The sequence below is a fragment of the Diospyros lotus genome, chromosome 7, assembly GCF_014633365.1.
Source record: "Diospyros lotus cultivar Yz01 chromosome 7, ASM1463336v1, whole genome shotgun sequence".
Lineage (NCBI taxonomy): Eukaryota > Viridiplantae > Streptophyta > Magnoliopsida > Ericales > Ebenaceae > Diospyros > Diospyros lotus.
Window position 1 is genome coordinate 29,845,648 of NC_068344.1, and position 17,473 is coordinate 29,863,120.

Genomic DNA, 17,473 nt, shown 5'->3' on the forward strand with positions numbered 1-17,473 from the left:
CATTCTGGCGGCTTCTGTTTTAAGTTTTCTTGCATCCTGTGCTGTCGTTATATTTTATTTTTTTGCTGCTTCTGGAACAAAAAACAACAAAAAAAATTGATAACTTGGTTTTTTCATACGACTTTTTGATGTTTCCTAAAATCGGGATGCCTAGAGACTCTTCAGATCAGAGCACTTTCTAAAATTCGTTTATCACATGCAAATGCGTTTTATCCAAAAAAGAGAGACTTCCATCTTTGCACACAAGATCGAACAGTTGACTGTTGAACACTGCTCGAAGATGAACAAAAATATCAACATCGAAACACAAAGAACCAGAACCAGAACCAGAAGCAGTGGAGGAAAGTGCATATATGTAAAGCTATCACACTCACAATACAACATTTTTACGTCGAAACAAGGATCTCTTCTCAGCAGAAGAATACTCTTTTAATAAAACAGTAGTATCTCAAGATAGCTCCATGGGCTTCCATGTTGTTAAGGCTCTTCATGGAAACAAGGGACTCTTCTCAGCAAAGTTGCAAATGAATTGTGCAATTTCAAGGAAGAGTGCTTTCATTGATTGATGATTGAGAAATATACAAGTTTGCAAGCTCAAGAGGGATAGTTAAACATGTTCAGATGGGAGATTTAAAGTGGATAAAAATAAAATATAAAAATAAAAATATAATATAAAATACTAATAAAGATGATACAAAAAAATAAAAGTCTTGCAAGGTCAAGAAAAAAAATATAAAAAAATAAAAATAAAAATTATATGATAAGCTCAGCATGGATAGCGCCCAGAAATCTTTCATGTCTTCTCCACAAACGGTGCTGCCCCGAGTGAAGTTAATCTCATGCAGCTTCTGGCCGCCAAGCACGCAGGCCTGTGTGGTTCCGTGGAAAATGGCTGCTCATGGAGCATGAAAAGCCAGGAACATGAAGAGAAAGAAAACACAACAGGCATGGAGCCAGTGAGAAGAGTTTATAATCTTGGGAAGTGCTGGAAGCTAGTAAAGACCAAAGAGATGCTTCTTGAGGAGAAAGGGTGGAGAATATATAGAGAAAATAGGGAAGTGTAGTAAATGAGGGCCAGAAAGCACTGACATTCCAAATGGGTGTATAGTTTTAGCAATGACTTAACCAAAAAAATCATATGATAATGTGCAAGGTCTTCTCTCTCACTCTCTCTCTCTCTCTCTCTCTCTCTATATATATATATATAAAATTCCAGAGAGAAATTTTATTTAGAAAAATTGCACACTGCCCTTTTATGATACTAGTGGTTTAAAAATATTTTTAAAAGTTTATGTTATTTATCTTTTATTCAGATTTTTCATTTAAATATATTTTTTAAAGTAACTAACCCAACAAAATAGACCAAATAACCCAAGAAAAAAAAAAGACCAAAATGCATGAATACGAGGGCAATTTACCCTCCCTATCTCAGATGATGTATTTTTTATATTCATACATATTAAAGAATTCAATTATAATTAGACTTGAAATACAGAAAATGTATTCAAATAGATCACAACTACACAATTCTTCCAGAATTGTAAAGCTGGGTTGTGTGTATATTTCTCTATTTTCATGAGTTGGAGGAAGAGAGAGATGTGGTTCTGAAGAAAGGAAGCATGAGTGGGGAATTTCACCGTCTGTCTGCTGGCTCACATCTTTTGCCCTCTCAGTTACGCTAAATACGAAAGAATGAGAAAAGGCATGGGGACTCGCATTTTCAACTTTTGAGGACAAATGGAAGATTCAACACTCCATCAATGTATTGCCCTGCACTCGTCAAGTGTGCCAAGAAAGCTAAAACTTCCCCCCTCTCTCTCTGACTATTTTCTTGCAGTTTCCTGTCTCTATAACTGCTGCTTTCCCTCTCTCTTATAAGATGGTACCATCATCTTGCTTAGTTCGGGATACATATACATCACAGTATCATACCCAACTCGTTGCGATCACTAGTCGTCTAATTAAAATTGTGACTATGCGTGATAAACATGAAAAATCAAGGATTAAGTAAACAAAACATGGCATAATTGGTATAACAAGTATAAAGGGCGTCCTAAATTTTTGAAGGGCATGTAGGTTGTTTCACTTTTTATATGCACATTAGTCTCGGGTCTTTTTATTTTATTTTATTTTATTTTATTTTCTTAAACTTCTCCCAACTCACAATTTATTCTAATGTGATCATTGGATTTGGAGGGCAACAGCTCATGAACAACATAGCTAGGTTACTGATTTGGAATAAGCATTTAGGTCAGCCATGAGCTATCCAGTCCATCTATGAACCGTCTCTCAACAGAACTAGGTTACTGATTTCTTGAAAATGTAAAATGTTCACAGGGGACTATCAAATTAATTTTATTTAAAATAAATTATACAAATAATTCTGCTTGAATTTTAAAGTTGGTGCAGTTGTCACCTTCATGGCATTTATACGAAAGTTGAAACTTAGGTTTCATCATGCAAAACAATTAGCAGTTACTACTACAACAGACAAATTTGGGAACCTTCTGAAAAGTTAAACTTGTAACCCTAACTAAATCTGGGAAAAGATTATCAATCCAATATCAAATCAGTAACTACATTGAAAAGCGACCACAAACTAGATTGGACGAGTTTCTTTAAACGATTCCATGATGAACACATACATTCATCAAATGGAGATCACAACCGATGTATCATGTACAAATTAGTGTAGTTATGCACGAGCATGAATTTAGTTAAAAAATATTTACACAAAGTTAAATAATGTAATGTATTAATATTTATTTACAAAACAAACTAAATCATTAAAGTAGTTTATTTCTAAAATAAGGTAATCTAATAATAAAACTCTAAAACAAAAAATTACCCAACTATAGTAATTGAAAGAGAGTGATAAAAAGAGGGCTGATTATGAGAGCAGGACTCCAATAAATAGGAATGTCGACAGTAGGTTCCAGTTATCTATCTAAAATTAAAAAAAATATAAAAATTAAGATATAAGTAAAAAAAATTAATTAAAATTTATTACAATAAATATGTAAATAGAGAACTCATTGCTATCCTTATTCATTATTTTAGCGAGGGTGAAATCAAATTCACACATAAAGCAAGAGTCATTGTGGAATTTGAATTGGGTGGGAGTCTTTTATCATTGTTGATACTTAAAATATTTATGAAAAATATAATTAATTAATTAATGTATATATATACTGAGAAGAAACATTCATTAAATAGGTACAGTAGAAATTTCTGTGAATTATTTATAATTATTAATTATAAATATCTGTTATTTTTATAAATAAATTTTTTTAAGGATAAATTTAATGTGAACATGCATATATATATATATATATAAAATCAAAGATGCATGTATAGGTAAGGAAAAAGAACAAGACATCCAGTGGGATGTGGTTGGTAGGAAGGTTAGGTCTCTCAGGTTTGGTGGAGTTAAAGAGTAATGAAAATACAAAACAATAATTAGGATACCCAAATCGAATATTTTTAATGATAAAAAATCCTCCTAGTTACTATAAAAGAATTATTATATTGGTCGTGCTATTATCTGTCTTTTGCCTAATAAAAAGAGTAGTGACTGGGAATAGAGAAGAGAGTACTGTGCTTGAGAGCATGATGATTAAACGCGCGTAACTTTCTAGTTGTGGGAAAATAAAATAGTACCAAACATGCATTCATTCATTAGCAAGCAGCAAAGCATGCAAGCTTACGTACCGTAGCCTTCTCCAATGCCTGATTAAAGCCAGCCAGCCAACTTTCTCGACGTCAACGTTTCATGGCATGCACATTAATTAATTAATTTCTATATCCATCCTGCAATCCATTTCCAACAACAAATCTCCACAGAGACAGAGAGAGTCAGACGTCGGATATCTTTTCATGATTTTAGGGGACGAGAAGAGAGCACACACTTGCTTTAACTCGCAAGTATAAGATTAAAGCTGAGCTGTCTAAGCACAACCAAGAGTTCAAAACCCACCACTATCACTGCTCACTCTCTTCTCTATCTCTATCTCTCTCTCTCTCTCTATATACACGCATAGAGAGAGAGAGAGAGAGAGAGAGAGAGAGAGAGAGGATGATATTGAGTCCTGTTATGTTGGGGGTAATTTTTATAAAATATATTATTATTTTATTATTTAAATAATTTTGTTAATTGATGAAATAACATAAAATATGATATATATTTATCATTAATTAGTAATTTTTTTAAAAATATTAAAGTAAAATATAATAAATATGCTTTGTACTTACTTATTTATACTTATTATTAATTAACAGTAATTTTTAAAAATTAACAGTAATTAACAGTACACGTATGTGGGAGTACAAGCAGGGAGATGGAGCCCATGTCTTTCTCTAATTTTTTTCTACTCGAAGAATATAATAATTTTGTACATATATATATAATATATTTTGATCGTTACTTGTCTTCTTTTTTCCTTTTATCTTTGAACACTGATAATTGCTATTATTTGATTTGATTGTGCGCAGAATAAGTCCATCGAGCATATATATATATATATTATACATATATATGGGCAAACACATGGCAGTAAGGTTTCTTGTTCGATCTGATGCATGGGCTGGCGCTGTGGTTTCAGCTACAGCTACGAAAGCAGGGGCAATATATTCCATCCTACGTACCATCACTGTATTAAATCAATCAAGCATAACACTAGTGAGTAGTGACTAGTGTCACGTGATCATACCTCCAAACCCAAAATAAATAATAAAGAAAAAAAAAGGGTTGTTGTGTGGGAATGGAAATGAAAAAAAAAAAAAAAAACGAAAATGTAACATTTTATGTATGACATCATTTTTTTAATAATTAAAAAATTATCAATAAATGATTATTATTTATTAAAAATTCTTTAATCGTTAATATTAAATAACAAAATTTGTTTTTATTGTAACTGCTGCTGCTGCAGGACAGTGGGTGGTCAGATTTTTTAATCTTGGTAATCATGATCGCTACCCCCTCCGGATGTGACAACACATCGTCCGTACATCCTTTTTATTACTGCGCTCTCTCTTTCTTCCTTCTTTGCTCTTGCTGCCGCAGCGGCAGCGCCCCGCCCAACACCCATTTGGCTTCCCCCCCACCAAATTAATTACGTCAAAATGAGTTTTTTTTTTGGTGTTTTTGTTAGGTAAATGCATAATCAAAATTAATTTTAATGGGTTAGAAGCTGTAACTAGCTAGAGCAGTTTAACTCTTAAAGTGGCAATTTATATGCATATATATAAGTTGTGCAGTCCAAAAGGTTAAGTTGCATTCTTGTGAATGAATTTCCATCTCTTGAATACATATGCTACTGTTGGAGCCTTGATATGATGAATTTATGCAGCTTTGATAGGGACCTATCCTTTCTCTTGTGTTATGCTACGAACTGGTCAGCTTAGCAAAGCCTTTCACAGAACAAGGCCATTGATGGACCTCCATTTATGGGTCTCTCACTGCCCGCTTTCCATTTTTTAATAACATTGTGTTGGGCCTTTCAGTTAGTTTAGGGGCTTTGGGCCTTCAAAATTGTGGGCAAATTCTCAGGCCTTCTGGGTCCCCATGTGGGCCTTTGTAGTTTGTCCTTTTGAGTTGCATTGAAATGCAAGGCCTGTTTTTAAATTTTTAAGATTAGAATGCATACACATGAAATTAATTTTGAAAGCAACTCGGGAAACAAATCAAATTTGATATATTTTTTTTCATTTTTAAAAAGATAAAATAAGCAAATCCTTACTATTTGGCTCATAATAATAGTAGTCCTTTCTATAAATATTCAATTTTTAGAAAATTACATATTTTTAAAATTTTGGTATAAAACTATCATCCTTAATCCTAATAGTATCTTAAAAACATTTTTATAATTATTTTAATATTTTTAAAGCCAATTTACACCACATGCAAATGCACACGCACCACTCCACTCTTGCGGAGCATGGGCCCAAAATATAGATAACGCCGTTACGCCGGGTGGGGGAGGAGAGAGAGAGAGAGAGATGGCAGTGGTCGTTAAGTCAACAGCTCCGTCGCCTCCGCCGCCGTCTTTCCCTTCATCTTCACCGTCTTTCCAATTCCACCGCATCTCCGTCGACGTCCCACGACGGCTCGGTCACGGCCTATGCCCTCCGATCGCCGTCGCTTGCCCTTCTCCTCCACCGAGAACGCTAGACAAGTCGGCCTTGAAAGTGGCCGAAGCCGCCGCCGCTTCCGAGGACCAGCTCTGGGCCGCCGCCTGTCTAAGAATCCGATCCTTCTACGACTTTCAGCCTACTCTCGGCATCGAAGTGAGTTCAATTCTGCTCAATTTTTCAATTCTTTCTTGGAGTGTTCTTTGAATTTCATTCTGGTGGTTCTTTTAAATCTTTGGGGATGAATCCAAGTATGGTTATTTATCAGGTTCGTATAATTCTGTGAATTTATAGGTCGTGGGAATTGAATATATTGAAATTATAAATTTCATAGAAAATTGACTAGGGTCGGTGCTATTAAAAGCTGGACATTCTTTTATCTTTTTTCAATCGGCCATTGACTATGACCAAGAGTTGCAGACCCAATTTCCTTTCTTTCTTTTCTTTTCTTTTTGAAGTAAAAGGGTAAGGTTGGCAACTTTGTTCAAGATTCATAATGTCAATCTTAAGATGCTACCTAAGAGTCTTAATGATACTTCGCTAGGATTTCATGCTCACGTCATTAGTCTATTCATGCCTAAGAGAAATATCTAAGCTTCAAAAAACTCAAACTCGAGACCTTTGACCTGACCAACACATTTCAATCTACCAATAGACCTTCACCTCGGTGGTTTCTTTTTTCTGATAGTTTGAATTGTGAAGATATTGAATAGATATTCCAAGTTTAGCAGAAAGGTAAGCACGTACTCGATTGAACCCAATATGAATACAGTGACTGAGTCAGGACTCAAGAGCTGTTGTGTGGTTATGAATTTTGTTTTTGTGCCTTTCTTTTTGAAATCGTAAATAGAAAGGCAAGTCTCCACATTTATGCCCTTTCCTTCTCTAAGCTATTAGGCAAACTATAGTGACATAAAGTTGTATGGATTTGTTGACATTGCTTGTAAAATTTACATAACATGTTCGGTTGCAGTCCTTAGTGTTGGGAGAATACCTAGATAATCAAACAGTCAACAAATACCTTATCGTGGTAATATAATAAAGAGTACTGGATAATGATATAGCCATACTGAATAAAATGAAACACTAAACAATTGCAAAAGGAAGTACAAGATTTTACATCGAAAATCTTCAATGTGAGGAAAAAAATCATAGGATGATTTTCAACAAAATTTCACTATCAATAATCAACAAGTACAAGAAGTTTAGCCCCAAATGACTTTATAACAAATAATATATTCACTCCTTATAATCCCATAGGGAAAGAATAGAATGCTTAAGAGAGATTAGGACAATCTCACCTAGAATAACCAAAAGCTATTGTATTATGTAATTTTGTCTAAAGACCTACAATGTACTAATCCACCTTATAGAATCTTGTCCTCGATAAATGGAAGGTGCTCTTAAAATATTAACTTAATGAGACAAAGATTGACCATCTAATTACAACCAAGAGGTTGTTAAAGCAAAACCCTCAAAACAAGCTTTATGCAAGCTAAGAATGAAAAGGCATCTTCTCCAACAAGAAATTCTCCAAGCATCCACAAATAAGATTTGAAAATTGCAACAAGATCCCTCATGTTCTTTCAATTAACACAAACTATCCCAATGGGCCAAAATAAACAACCATGGGTTTTATAAAATAATATACATTCCATTTTGTATCAGCCCCATATAAGAAGGAAGCTCATCTCCTGGGTGTTAACTATTTCCTTCAAAATGTAGAAAATAAATGAAGAAAACAACAAATAATATATTTTGTTGAAGTTGCTTTGAATTTCTTTGATTATAATCCTGATGGTATATTCTCCTTGTCAAGTTCTGTTAGGATCATAAGAGATACTTGGCTGAGCGTGAATTTGAAGCACTCAAGGAACGTGTCGCTGGGAAGAGGACAGGCTTTAAAAGAGTTTCTTGCATAAGCGCAACACTTCCATTGTCACATGTAGCAAATGTTTTTGATGATTTGTGTTCTGCATGCAAGGTATGATTAGCTCCAGCTTTTTTTGGGTCTTAATTTTCTGTTTCCATTGCCGCTGCATAGGGATTCTGGTAGATGTAGGAGTTCCTGGATTAAGCTGTTGATGAATTAAATTCAAACCCTTACTTATACAGAGTCTGAAGCTTTATTATAAGCATAACAATACACCAAACTTAAAGAAGATAGAAACCAAATTTAGCTAGGATGGTTATGTTTATGAATCTGGTGTGTTTTGACTTCATTTTCAACAGAGCTTAACCACCATTCAGGGATATGTTGTTTTTCTTATTTAGTTTTGTTATTCACCCAAACTAGTGGGATTGAAGCTTGTATTGTTGTCGTTGTGGTTTATATTTGTTATCTAGCCTAATGAAAAGAAAGATAATTTTAAAAAGTTCACCTTCAGTTGGAATTGTGCAGTTTCATGAGTGAATTTGAATTGAAGCATTTCTTAGCTTCCTGCTTGTACATCTAGTTTCATGACATTTGTATTCCAAAATCAGGGCAAAGGAAGTTTTTTGGGGGCAAATGATAATGAATGACGTATGTGGGTGAGTACTCATGTCACTTTGAGCTATTACCGCCATTAGTGTGGCTCCATGCTGGGCATGTAAGTGGACGCATAGGGTTTGTCTTCTGGGACCGAGCATATATTTCTGTAGATTCTCCCTCCAAGGATCAAGTTTATCTTTGTGAATATCTCCAATCATTAGCTCATCTCCATGAATTTATCAGCAAATAATGAGTGGTGCTTCACTGGTTGGACTAAGTTTAGGCACCATCAATCACCCCTCAGATTGGCCACAGGACTGCTCCCCTCAAGTCCTACCTGCTCCCCATAAGTGTTCAATCGTTGAAATTCTCCATTTGAGCATCTTGCAAATCATAATCTCTAAACACAATCTCCACTTGCACTTCCACATGTTGTGCCATAGGGCCTCCACATAGAGCTGTTCCATAGGTTGCTTGATAGGGTTGTTCCACAGGATGATTCTGCATGTCACACCGCAGTGCGCCTGTATGTATGCTGGAGGCACCTCCATGACTCCTACATCTTTAGTGGCTCCAATAGCCCCAATGGCTCTATCAACCTAGGCAGGGCCTAAAATTTTCTTTGTACAGAATCTCTAGGAGACTAGAGTTAAGGGTTCACCAAGAATGGAATTTGTGCTCCTATGCTATAGAGGGTTCTTATATTGACCAATTCCTGGAGAGAGCATTTGAAGATGGATGGGTGCAACTCAAGTACTTTTTTGGTTGCAACTGTGCGTTTTCCATAATATACTGGGCACTACTCCCTGCTACAATGCACCACTTGCATTAAATGTGCTATTTTCTACTATTGACCCAGGGTCTCTTTTACTAACAGGCCACTGCCTTTGACCCACATCCCTTGGATGTCAGTTAGCATAGTCCGTCTACTATAAATATGGATGTAACATACAAACAAACCAGTTACTACTCCAACTCTCTCTCTCTCTCTGAGCTCTTGCGGTTCTTGTTCTAGTTCATTGCCCATTCTATCTCCTAGCAGGCTGTTAATTGACCTTAGCCTTCCCAACAATGTTGAATGCTTACAATGTACAAAATAACAAGAACAATATAGCAAGCCTTAATCCTGCTATGAATGCTTCCAATGTATAATATATGATTTTGCTTTTAGCATTTTAGGATCTTGAATCAAGTTGATGTTCCACAATAATATTAGCCTTAGATTTGTGCACTTTGTGTGATAGTTGTCAAAGGCAGGCCTCAGGCTCACCTAGGTGTGAGGAGCATAGAGGTACACATCTCTGTGCATCTCACTGAGGTGAGGTGCCATCCAAAAGTGAGCCTAGGTGGATGAGGTGCAAGGTGCACGCCTCATCTGACTTGTATCATAGCTTATGCTGGCTTGCTTTTGGGTGTTCTGTTTTGCGCTTTTGCTCTTTTTTCCCCTTCTAATTCCTTGTTAGATCTTCTTTTATACTGCTATGTGATTAATGATCACTGTTCACAACAAGTATTCACTAAATGTAATAATAGAACTAATCTCTAGTTCTATTATTCTGTTTTGCAATGAAGTCTCTTTCTGGTTTTTTTTTTTTCCTCCTATTTCCTCTCCTATTCTCTTAGTCTATAACTTCTGTTTTTCATTTTTTTTTTTTTTTTGTTATGCTGTGTTGTTTTTCTTTTTAAGTACAGCTCTATGAAACTAATTATTTTTTTATTTTTGGTTACATTTAGTTTGAAATTCAATTTGATGACAAGAATGATAAATGAGTACAATGTGTAATTTTAACATATCAATTGAGAAGTTAGGCTTATAATTTAAAAATTACTTGTGATTTGCTATGTTTTCAAGTTGTATTTCATCTTACTTGTTCTTCATTTTATGAACTTTCTACTTGTGTTGAAATTTGAAACAATTCTTCTTATTTATGTTTTAGACTTCTAGTACTTAGTTGAAATAATATTAGTTGTTATTATAGTGTTGTTTATTAATCATTCATGATTTTGACTTGGCAGTTATCTCTTTATTTTTCCATGTTGAAAATAATGGTGTATATGTATTTTATACACATCTTGAATAAATGGCCCCCTTGCATCTATGAGGTATGCGCTTGTGCCTTGCACCTTGTGCCTCATGCCCTGGCTCCAAGCACTGTTTGTGCCTCGGTGTGCCTTGTGCCTCTGACAACTAGGCTTTGTACCTTAAATTAATAGCTTTCAGCAATAGATTTTTGTCTACATTTTCCTTACAGGCGTGTATTTTATATGTGCATATATTTCACTAATAACTATTATTATTTTGTGATTTAACTGTTTCTTTTCTTCCCATATCTCCTTAGTTTGCAGAAAATGGGGAAGATCGAGTAGTGGTCGGAACCCTTGATCTTAATCAATGTCCCTGGCTTCCAGATGAAATAACTGGAATGAAGCCACAGGTATTGTCATCTCACTGATGACTAATATTAGGCATGCATGCAATTCACTTGGTAACTAAATATGACCGGCATCCTTATTCTAAAGTACTTGACAAGGAGCTGCTAAAAAATTGGCAACTGCATGCTGCTTTCTATTAAATAATAACTAGATAATTCATCAACAGAATGACATCGGTCAAGCAAGTCTTAGTTATTGTCTTTCAGTTTGTTTTAAACCCTAAGGTACTACTATGTGGAGGACTATTGCAAGTTGTTTACTTGATCTGGGACTGCTCTGAAATGGCGGGGTACTGAGTGGATGTGGGTGGGAGAGGAGGAAGTCAAAAAGAGCACCTGTTTTTATTCTTTCATTTTAATTGTAAATTTGTAACATGCATTTGTTAGAATATTGTGATTGTTGTTTTAATAAGAACCAAATGCACGTTACATTTATCATGTTCTGTGGTAATACATTCACATAATTCATTACATACATTATAGCATGTGCACAGTGGGTTAAGGCTTGTGATTGGTATTATTCTTGGATAGCATGGATATATCAATGTGTATAAACATATCTCCAAAGTATAACATGCAAGACTGACAACTATCATGCTGATATGTTACCTAGTTTTGTTTAGACTGGTTGGATGAATAAGCTAATTCTTTATGGGTATTTCTTAATAGGGAATTGGCGCTGATTTTGCACGAGCGTATTTAAGCAATGTATGTGTTGCCAAGGAACTACAAAGAAACGGATTGGGTTGTATGCTTATTGCAAAATCCAAGGAGATAGCCGAGGATTGGGGTAACATGTTCTTTGACACTTGCACACTTGGTGTGCGTTATATATATTCAGAAGGGCTAGATTCCATGTCCTCCTTATGTCTGAAATTTGAAAAGTCGACTAGTTCCCCAGTTTCAAAATTCCCTACTTTGCATTCCTTTTCCTCAGATAAGTAGTTGAACATGAATAGCTCCTTTTTTTGAGTATTCTTGCTGCCAAGCGGATTAGAAGTTACAACTTTGATCATAGCTCTAACCTTGTACCCGGATTTTTTTATTTTTATTTTTTTTTCTGCAGGAATATCTGATTTGTACGTCCATGTCGCCGTCGATAATGAACCGGCTAAGAAGCTGTACATGAAGAGCGGCTTTATTTATGAAAGCGAGGAGCCTGCATGGCAAGCCCGGTTTCTAGACCGACCTCGAAGAATTCTTCTATGGACTGAGATCCCCAACACCCTTGACCTTTGATGTTAGAATGCCAAATGACACCAATGTGTCATATTTGTAGAAAATCCCGACGGCTTGCAACCGACTGATACATATTTCTTCTAACATTTGTAATCCAAATTGAAAAACAAGCACTCAAACATCCTGTTGTTTTATAAATGTACATCGTGTTCGTTGATATAGATGCAATGGCACTTTAGAAAGCATGGAAAATGGCACTTAAGAGATCTTATCAAATGATTAAACACATGAAAACCGGGTGATCTGTTTCTTAAAATTTGCTAAATTGAAGCTCATGTTTTGTCAGGGAGGTAGAGATCATTAGCATGTGATTAATGGTTGCAGCCCAGGCCTTGTACCGGCTATAATCGTCGGCCATGTCGATCTTGATTACTCCTTTGTTCGTTGTTAGAACGATGAGATAACATGTGTCAGTTTCTGAGTCTTCATATAATTCTGCTTGTAAATCTAACACAATACCTGAAACAAATTTAGAAAACAGTTTACTAAATAAAAAGGATTTCAATACTAAATTGTTGTTGAGACAAGAAGAACATGTTCGAAGAAAGAGCATACTTTCCTTCTTGCTTGCCAGAACATTTAATACATTGATCTTCTTTGTCTTGAGGATAACCTGTAAATCAAGAGGGAGAATTCATGATCAAATAGAAATACTTTGAGAAATGAATTGAATTAGAAAGAAAAAGAATGTATAAATTTAACAGTTTTGAGATTCAGTCTAAACCTTAGCTTCATTGGTTAGGATAATAGACACCGATCTTACCATGCATCTTCCTGCATGATAAGGAAAAAGAAAGGTAAAATACACGTAAAGAATAATATAATTAAGGTGTTTTACAAAGATAAAGCGCAAATAATGATAAAAAGTAAATATATTTCATACGGTCCGAGGTTTCAATGTGGAGGTCAGCACCCTTGGCAAGAATTGATCTGTATTTCTCAAAATCAAATTCAAAATGATTGTTCTCCTGATCAATTGGCAGCACGGGTGCAGTCCAATTTAATCTGTTCTTGCATGCTGTTCTTGCCTTAAGCGCAGCGGCTCCTCTTAGTGCTGCACAAAGCGCAATATAATTAAGCAAGAAGAGAACCCATCAATTAACAGCAAAACGACAAAAACCCAAAAAGATAAATTAACTGTTTATTATTTTGTTTGATTTGAACATCTTCTGTGGCCATCCCCCATGACACTCTAATCTATTAGAAAACAATTGACTATTAGATAGATAGCGTGGTGGTCACATCACTGCCCAACATCCAAAAGATACTTAAAAAGGCCAGGCTTGATTGTTGTTTCCACTGTTTTTTGGTTCATTTTCAGAATAATTTAAAGAATGAAAATAAAAGGATTAACAAGAAAATGGTGTTCTCGTGTATTCGTTTAAAAAACTGACAACAAAATTAAGCAGACGACAAAAAAAAAAAGAAAAAGAAAAAGAAAAGAGGAGGTGATTACATGTGGCAGCGGCCGCTGTGAGAGTAACGATGTCACTAGTGGTGGTGCCACTCATGGCCGCGCTTATTGCAGAGCCAAGCTGCTCCTTCTTGGCGCCCATCGCCTCGGCCACTTGGGCGCACTGGGCGGCGACCAGGGCGGCGGCGGAGGCCACGGCGGAGTCCTTGGTGGTGGTCGAAGCGTCGTGTTTCGAGTTCTCGGCGGCTATGGCGGCGAGGGCGGCAGCAACACCGGCAACAGATATTGCTGCGTGCACTTCGGCTCTTTGCAGCCTCCGGTCATCCTTCCTCTTCTCCTTAATCTCTTTCAGCCATTTCTTGATGGATACATGCTTCAATGGGGCTATCTTCCATGGAAACTGCATCCGCAAAGGTCCGTGAGAGCTTGGTCTTTTCCCAACCCAAGTTAGATGAAAAACAAATGGCTAGTGCTAGATTTATCAATTACCCATTTCTTTCTGAAACAGCTGCTGTAGTTCAGTTCTGGGTGCATTGCTTGTTGCATCCATATCCATGACTGAACAAGAAATCAAGGGACAACCATGATTGATATATAATTCAACTCAGATTTATCTTTATCTTTATTTTTATTTTTTTGTTAAATAAGAAATTGGGGGAGGAGGAAGGTGAATGAACCCGTTCCAAGGGGAACTGAACAGAGGCCATGTGGACCCAGAAGGTTGGCCCGCCATCTTCTCACACCCAAACAATTGTTGACTGGACGGCGAGCCATGGAATCCTACATGCCACATGAACCCCCGCTCCGGACTGAAGTGGGACTTGCTAGTCCGAAAGCCACCAAATCTCTTTTTGTTAAGAGATTGGAATACGAAAAGGGAAAAGGTGAGCTCATAGAGCAGTTGATAATTACATCAATTAGTACACTCACCTTCACATCATTGGATTTCCATGATGGCATGGTCCTGTCTGCATCTTCCATCTTTGCACTCTTCTCCATCTTCTACAAGCCCAAATAGAATTAATACACGGAAAACACACTTTTTGCACCTATATTCCAGTATATTTACAAAGAAAACAGAGGTTATAGGCAATAAGACTCACAGGAAAAGGAGATTTGGTTTCACCCTCAAGCTTCCTGATTGAATTTTCATGGAGAATGATTGATCTATCTTCTTGTAGTTCTGGTTGGAAGGTCTGGACTGCGAATTGGCACCAAGCTCTGGAGAGGAAATCCATGGTCTCAGGATGGGCTTCTGAAACGGTGGGATTGACAATGGAATCCATGCAACTGAGAGCTGCCTAATTAACGAGATTAATTATTAGAGCTTAAGAGAATGAAAGAAAGAGAGGCTTCTGCTTTCTGTGAGTTGATCATAGAAGCATCTTCCCACATGAAGGTTTCTTTAAATAGGCAGCTTGTGTGATTACCATCCTATATATCTATCCTAGTAATTAAGATGTGATCAGTTGCCAACACATGGTCCATGCCCACACAGAAAGTGTCTAGTGTGGAGCTGTATATACTCGAATAGATACAAGAAGGGAACAGACAGGCCTCTTAACATCATTGCCAATATTAGTTATTCCATACACAAATTTTATACAGAGTTTCATAAAATAATGTAATGAAACCTTATTAGAGTGTGCTGAGTATAAATTTTACTCTGTTTCGTATGAAAATTTTGTGTAGAGTTGAAATTTCTATATATGTTGTTAGAGGTACCGACATGTCTAAAATTGAAATGCATAGGGTTATATAGGCAGCTTCTTTTATGTCTCCTCCATCAAGCTCCCAGACCCAAAAATTGGGCCAAAATGAAAAGAAATCAGACAGATGACATATTACAGTTGGAAAGGAAAATGAAAACAACCCCGTTGGAGTTTTATATGTTATAAGACATGGAGATGGAAGAAAAGGGACCCAATTGGCATTTTAGATAAGCAGATTTTGATTGAAGAAAAAGGGCCAGCAAACAAGCAAGCATTGGTTAAGAGAACACATGCTAGCTAGGCACTGAACAAGCATATAGAAACTTGTAGGATGGAATGATAAAAGAGGGCCAAGAGGCCCCTCTTCCCTTTGCTCCTTTAAATCCAAGCCAGAAATTTAAGCTAAGCTTCAAAGAGTGCATTTTGGGAAAGAAGAGATAGTAGAACTAGAGCTGTCCCAGCCCCCACATTGATATCCCCCAAGCATTGAGCAAAAATTATGAATCACAAAGAGATAAATAGAACAGACAAATTAGCACATGTTTTATGTACTTCAAATGAATTATTCATATATGTATTAGGATAAATTTTTTATAGGTTACTTACTCTTTACACTCGTTTAGGCAAGAGTCACATCAAATATTTTCTTTTTTATAGAAAACCTGTTATATATAAAAAAGATTACGTGGAGATATTTCAGTTTGATAGATTGATATAATAAATTACTAAAACTGAAATTATAAATAGATATTCCAATCAAAATCAAATAGTGGCTTAATTGTGTGGCAAAAAAAAAAAATCCAGAAATCCATGTCGAAACCGACTTTTTGGTAGAGAAAGAGGGGGAGCATTATAACGAATCATGAACTCTGAAGGGGTGACAACCTTGGCAAAAGCACAGGTGTATCATTGAAGTTAAGCTTTCTTGCATTAGAATAAGGGGCAGCCTAATAAACAACTGATTAAATAAGGGTAGCTTTTTTGTATTTAAAGGGTTGTGCGAGTACGTTGGTTAGCTTTTTGGTTGTTTATCTCCGAATTTAGCTTTGGCCTTTCTTATTGTTGATTTGGTGGACAACTTTTGGAGATTAGGTTAAAGGCGTGTTCATTAGCTCATGTGATAAAAGAGAATTTATGCTTGCCTTAGATGATTTGTTAACCTTTCTTAATGATGGGTGTGACCGATGAATAGGCCCACCATTACATATCATTTTGATGATTCTAATCTACTTGTATAAATTTACAAAAAGGTGTTGTTTACATCTCTAAGTATATAAATATGTAAATATCATCACACATCGAGTCATTTTATTTAACATAAAAATTTTCTTTGTATTTATGTTTATCAAAAAAGATTAGAAGAGAAGTTCTGAAAAATTTAAAAATGAACTACGGGGAACATGGAATATTTATTATAAAGCACAAGATGATTCAGTAGATGGATGGAGACTCTTTAAAAAAAACGACCCATAAATGCCTCAAAGGTATACTAGATGTCAACCCATAATTAATGATTTTAAACATATGCTTTTTATGGGCTAATCTTCAGATATTCTGCGGAAAAAGCATAAGTCTAAAAGGTTATTACATTTGTTAATGTAGTTTTTTTTTCATTATTTTTCCTTTTTCAGAATAAAATCAAAATTCTAAAACCTGTTGGAAATTTGTTTTATAATTTCTTTTTCTCATGATAAAGATTTTCAGGATAAAAAAATATCTTTTTATTATTTACTAAAATTAACTAGTGTGTTCTGGAACCAATTTTTTAGAAAAATAATTCAGAACTAGTCTACTGAACGCCGTGGACCTCTCTGAGTTTAATTAGTTTTTAATTCAACAAATAATTTTTAGAATTATACTCCATATCCGTCACTAGAATCTGAATAAATTACTGGACTTGGTTGGCTTTAAGAAGTACGAGTTTTTGCAGAGAAATGGGCTTGTGCCCATATCTGTGGCATTAAAGGCCCAAGGCCCAGATTGGGCCCGCGTTCTTATTGATAAAATCTAAGAATTTTGTTGTAAGTCGTGCATTTTAAAGTAGGTCTAATTGCCCTGTAATAAGTAAATAGTC

The 17,473-nt window shown here is 35.8% G+C and overlaps 2 protein-coding genes across 3 annotated transcripts; one reads left to right on the plus strand and one right to left on the minus strand.

Annotated features, from left to right (window-relative positions):
- Positions 1-5,916: 5,916 nt before the first annotated feature.
- LOC127806073 (uncharacterized) lies at positions 5,917-12,430 on the plus strand. Of its 2 annotated transcripts, XM_052343067.1 has the most exons (5): positions 5,919-6,285; positions 7,958-8,113; positions 10,942-11,037; positions 11,704-11,824; positions 12,101-12,430. In XM_052343067.1, the coding sequence occupies exons 1-5, from the start codon at positions 5,998-6,000 to the stop codon at positions 12,271-12,273; spliced, it is 834 nt and encodes a 277-aa protein (XP_052199027.1). In that variant the 5' UTR covers positions 5,919-5,997; the 3' UTR covers positions 12,274-12,430. The 2 variants fall into 2 exon arrangements, with proteins under 2 accessions (XP_052199028.1, XP_052199027.1); XM_052343068.1 differs by lacking the exon at positions 10,942-11,037 and having other exon boundaries at positions 5,917-6,285.
- Positions 12,431-12,469: 39 nt separating this feature from the next.
- On the minus strand, positions 12,470-15,873 carry LOC127806072 (VAN3-binding protein). Its single transcript, XM_052343066.1, has 8 exons — positions 14,791-15,873; positions 14,618-14,689; positions 14,177-14,245; positions 13,730-14,087; positions 13,157-13,327; positions 12,998-13,047; positions 12,829-12,886; positions 12,470-12,732 (listed from the first exon to the last, which is right to left on the minus strand). Exons 1-8 carry the CDS (start codon positions 14,971-14,973, stop codon positions 12,524-12,526), a joined length of 1,170 nt encoding a protein of 389 aa, XP_052199026.1. The 5' UTR covers positions 14,974-15,873; the 3' UTR covers positions 12,470-12,523.
- Between the last annotated feature and the right edge of the window lie 1,600 nt (positions 15,874-17,473).

Excerpts from the sequence above, each read along its gene's own strand:
- LOC127806073 (XM_052343067.1), top strand. The coding sequence starts at position 5,998 with ATGGCAGTGGTCGTTAAGTCAACAGCTCCGTCGCCTCCGCCGCCGTCT. Across the intron at positions 6,286-7,957 it reads AGCCTACTCTCGGCATCGAA|GATCATAAGAGATACTTGGC; the intron begins GTGAGTTCAATT and ends AAGTTCTGTTAG. Across the intron at positions 11,825-12,100 it reads GGAGATAGCCGAGGATTGGG|GAATATCTGATTTGTACGTC; the intron begins GTAACATGTTCT and ends TTTTTTCTGCAG.
- LOC127806072 (XM_052343066.1), bottom strand. The coding sequence starts at position 14,973 with ATGGATTCCATTGTCAATCCCACCGTTTCAGAAGCCCATCCTGAGACC. Across the intron at positions 13,048-13,156 it reads CCACATTGAAACCTCGGACC|GAAGATGCATGGTAAGATCG; the intron begins GTATGAAATATA and ends CTTATCATGCAG. Across the intron at positions 12,887-12,997 it reads TCCTAACCAATGAAGCTAAG|GTTATCCTCAAGACAAAGAA; the intron begins GTTTAGACTGAA and ends CTTGATTTACAG.